The 3,909-nt window shown below is 36.0% G+C and overlaps 1 protein-coding gene across 1 annotated transcript; it reads left to right on the plus strand.

Moving 5' to 3' along the window:
- Nucleotides 1–1,484: 1,484 nt before the first annotated feature.
- Nucleotides 1,485–2,813, plus strand: LOC121741808 (aquaporin PIP2-7-like). The gene is made up of 3 exons (XM_042134732.1): nt 1,485–2,212; nt 2,311–2,451; nt 2,541–2,813. Exons 1-3 carry the CDS (start codon nt 1,619–1,621, stop codon nt 2,652–2,654), a joined length of 849 nt encoding a protein of 282 aa, XP_041990666.1. The 5' UTR covers nt 1,485–1,618; the 3' UTR covers nt 2,655–2,813.
- The last annotated feature ends 1,096 nt before the right edge of the window (nt 2,814–3,909 follow it).

Consider the following 3,909-nt stretch of genomic DNA (forward strand, 5'->3'; position numbering starts at 1 on the left):
CATACAAAATGACAACGCAAAAGTGCCCCATTCAAAATTATATATAGACGATTAACAACTCAACAGTAGATTATAATCAATATAAATAATATTATCTGATAATCATTAGTGAAGAGCTTAAGATAATAAATGGAGTTAGGTAGTGGAACGTGGGACTTCTTTGACTTTTAAGGTATTTTTGATGTCCAAATATAGTAAGTAGGAAGAGTGACTCTTAATCGGGGACGGACCGAAATGGAAAAGAGTGACTCTTAATCGGGGACGGTGGGAGTATTAACTAATAATTACAGCACTTTATTGATATGTTTGTGCTGTTGTACTATTTCTCATACCATAGTGGATTCGCATATGAGCACAAGCATATTCAATCTACATCTTTTTCATAGATGAAGTATTTTCTTGATAAATATGATTTTTATTGAAAGTTTTGTAGATTGAGTGCTAAAGCAACTATGCCACCCAAGACGAATAATGTAAGTGTATAGCGAATCGCTGTATTGTTACCTTATATGACGCAGCCTTAAGTAAATAATTAAATTGGTGTAATTATGAGGTGGCAATCTTTTTAAAAAGAGTAAAAGAAATGCTAAAATTAATTTATTTCTGAGGCGTTATAGAAGTTTATTATATTTATTGTACAAAATTTGAGAACAATTTCCACGGCAACTAGCGCTGGGTGTAAAATATTAAAATCACATAGTATCATAATTTGTTGATATATAGTAGTAATAAGTAAATCGAATAAAAACAACAAACAATTAAATTGGAAGTTGAACTGATAGATTCACAAAAACTACTACTAATGCAAAAACACTCTGTGATAATTAAACACTAATCATCAAACATTCAAACTTGACATGATGATACAAAAAAATGAAGTGGTTTCAGTTTCAGCCACAAAAGGCTTTCGCTATAATTATTATACCACTAGTTTAATTTCTGATCTGTTGCTTTCTTGGGAATTAATTACGCTTATATACCAACAACGGTTGGAACTTGAAATTTGTATATTCTTTTGAGTTGGGAAAATACGTACATACTCCAGTAGTTATAATCTTTTTATAAAAAATTATTATTAAACTATGTCAACCTATTCATATTTAACATAATTTAGTTATATCAATTAAAGATTTTACTTATCTTCGATCAAAATTAATTTATCTTCAATTAGAATTTACTAGTTAAAATCAATATTAAACAGAGATGCTGCTGAGGCTGTGCTCTTTCATCTATAGTATTTAATGTTATATCCCATTGTAATTGAAACATACATATCAATAAATGTCAATGAACAATGATTGACACAATTTCATGTAATATCCATTAATCCAGCTTGTTAAAAAATGTAAAGAGCCAAAATTAGTGACGAGGGTGGGACCATGCAAGCGAAGAAAATGGCCACTGACCTATATTGGTCGGCTATAAATTATTTCCGATTAATTATTAGTTAATCAGAATTAGTTTAGGCGGCCTTAGAAATTAATCTTTAATCATGCATTATCTTAATTATTCCATGCATCCCCCACCATAAATACCAAACAACTCTCCACAGTCACTCCCAGGCCATCACACACCTCTATCAACATTCAACACACACAGTAATTGCTGATTAGAATCAATGACGAAGGATGTGGAAGCAGTGGAGCCAGCGGCGGAGTACTCCGCCAAGGACTACCACGACCCGCCGCCGGCTCCGCTGTTCGACTTGGACGAGCTGACCAAGTGGTCCTTCTACAGAGCCCTGATCGCGGAGTTCATCGCCACCCTCCTCTTCCTCTACGTCACCGTCCTCACCGTCATCGGCTACAAGTCCCAGAGCGCAACCGACGAGTGCGGCGGTGTGGGCATCCTCGGCATCGCCTGGGCCTTCGGCGGCATGATCTTCATCCTCGTCTACTGCACCGCCGGAATCTCGGGGGGCCACATCAACCCGGCGGTCACCTTCGGGCTCTTCCTGGGGCGGAAGGTGTCGCTCATCAGGGCGGTCATGTACATGGTGGCTCAGTGCCTCGGTGCCATCTGCGGCGTCGGCCTCGTCAAGGCCTTCCAGAAGTCATACTACAACCGCTACGGCGGCGGGGCCAACACCCTCAGCGACGGATACAACAAAGGCACCGGCCTCGGAGCCGAGATTATAGGTACCTTTGTTCTCGTCTACACCGTCTTCTCCGCCACCGATCCCAAGAGAAACGCCCGGGATTCCCATGTTCCAGTAAGTAATTAATCATTTGTTTGCATTTTAATATTTTTTTTATCGTCATCGACGGTATATTAGTTTGATATTGTACTGATGATTGGTGGTGAATGAAGGTGTTGGCTCCGCTTCCAATTGGATTCGCGGTGTTCATGGTTCACCTGGCCACCATCCCCATCACCGGCACCGGCATCAACCCTGCTCGGAGCTTCGGTGCCGCAGTCATCTACAACAACGAACAAGCCTGGGATGACCATGTAATTTTTCATCACCTTCTTTAAAGTTTAAACAAATTTCATATAAAATAATAATTGGTGTGTGTGTGTGTGTGTGTGTGTGTGTGCAGTGGATATTCTGGGTGGGGCCATTTATTGGAGCTGCGATTGCTGCAATCTACCATGTATTCATCTTGAGGGCAGGGGCCCTTAAAGCTCTGGGATCATTCAGGAGCAATGCCTGATTTATCATAATAATATGGCTATTCTCTCGTCATTATCAATCTGTACATATTTTCTTCTGCGTGTATTGAATTCTTCTTCCTTTTTTTTCTTTATTTGTAATTCCGGTGTATTTGGTCATCATCATCTTTTTTCTTTTAATTCAAGAAAATGTTTGTGTATTTTACACTTTGCTATCTCGTTTCGGATTTATGACATTTAATTTGATCGAGAAATGATGGAGTATGACATAGAAGATTATTATTACACCTACAATATGGAGTATTTTAGAATTTGTCTTAATGGCCACGCATAATGCTATAATTAAAAATTCATATAATGAATTATTGATCATGAAATAATACTCCCTTATTTTCTAGTTAATTGCCACACATAATGCTATAATTAAAATTTCATATAATGAATCATTGGTCAAAAAATAATGCTACTACTTACTCCTTTTTTTTGTTAAGGACATTTTTTTCAACACGTAAAATAAGAAATAGACGTTTAATGTGTTATGTGGAGATATAATAAAATAAAAGAGAATAAAACAATAAATGAAGAGAATAAAACAGTAATAAAGAAGAAATTTGTAACTGGTCAAAAATAGAAATGATATTCTATTATAATGGACATTCTAAATGAAAAAAACTGACTCTATTAATGTGGAATGGGGGCTGTAAGTACATAGAATTGTGACAAACGACTAATTAAAATGATAAGTAAAATGGTCACAATAATTGTGACTTAATTATGAAGTGGTTTGGTTACATAACTTCCACCGAATCGCATTTGACATTATTGAATATCAAAATGGTATGTATGTGTTGTCATAAGTGCAGTCGTTTGATAAAGTATAATATTAATAGGGTGGAAATAATTGGCAATTGTTTGTGCAGAAAATGTTTGGATTAGGAATAGTCGATGTGTCGATGCATAGTACACATTAAATTAATTTATCAACTAGTCTTTATCACAATGAAAAGTTGCAGGTATACATACACATCATTATATGTCATTTTCATAGAGTCATTAACCTAATCCTTCTTATCTTGTCCTTCATTGTTTATTCATTATTCTGCTGCTAGTAATGGTTTAGCCGTTGGCTTTCCACCTAAAAGAAATTTCATAAGATGACAATTGATCAAGAAATAATGGCATAATGATATAAGATGGTTATTACCTTATTATATTAATGCATAAAATAAGATGGTTTGTTTTTCACAAACCATTAGATAATGGGCCTTTTATTAGGCCCATCTGCCAAAATATTTG

The sequence above is a fragment of the Salvia splendens genome, chromosome 1 (genome assembly GCF_004379255.2).
Source record: "Salvia splendens isolate huo1 chromosome 1, SspV2, whole genome shotgun sequence".
Lineage (NCBI taxonomy): Eukaryota > Viridiplantae > Streptophyta > Magnoliopsida > Lamiales > Lamiaceae > Salvia > Salvia splendens.

Coding starts and splice junctions, on each gene's coding strand:
- LOC121741808 (XM_042134732.1), top strand. CDS start 1,619: ATGACGAAGGATGTGGAAGCAGTGGAGCCAGCGGCGGAGTACTCCGCC. Junction 2,213..2,310: donor CCCGGGATTCCCATGTTCCA/GTAAGTAATTAA, acceptor TGGTGAATGAAG/GTGTTGGCTCCGCTTCCAAT. Junction 2,452..2,540: donor AACAAGCCTGGGATGACCAT/GTAATTTTTCAT, acceptor GTGTGTGTGCAG/TGGATATTCTGGGTGGGGCC.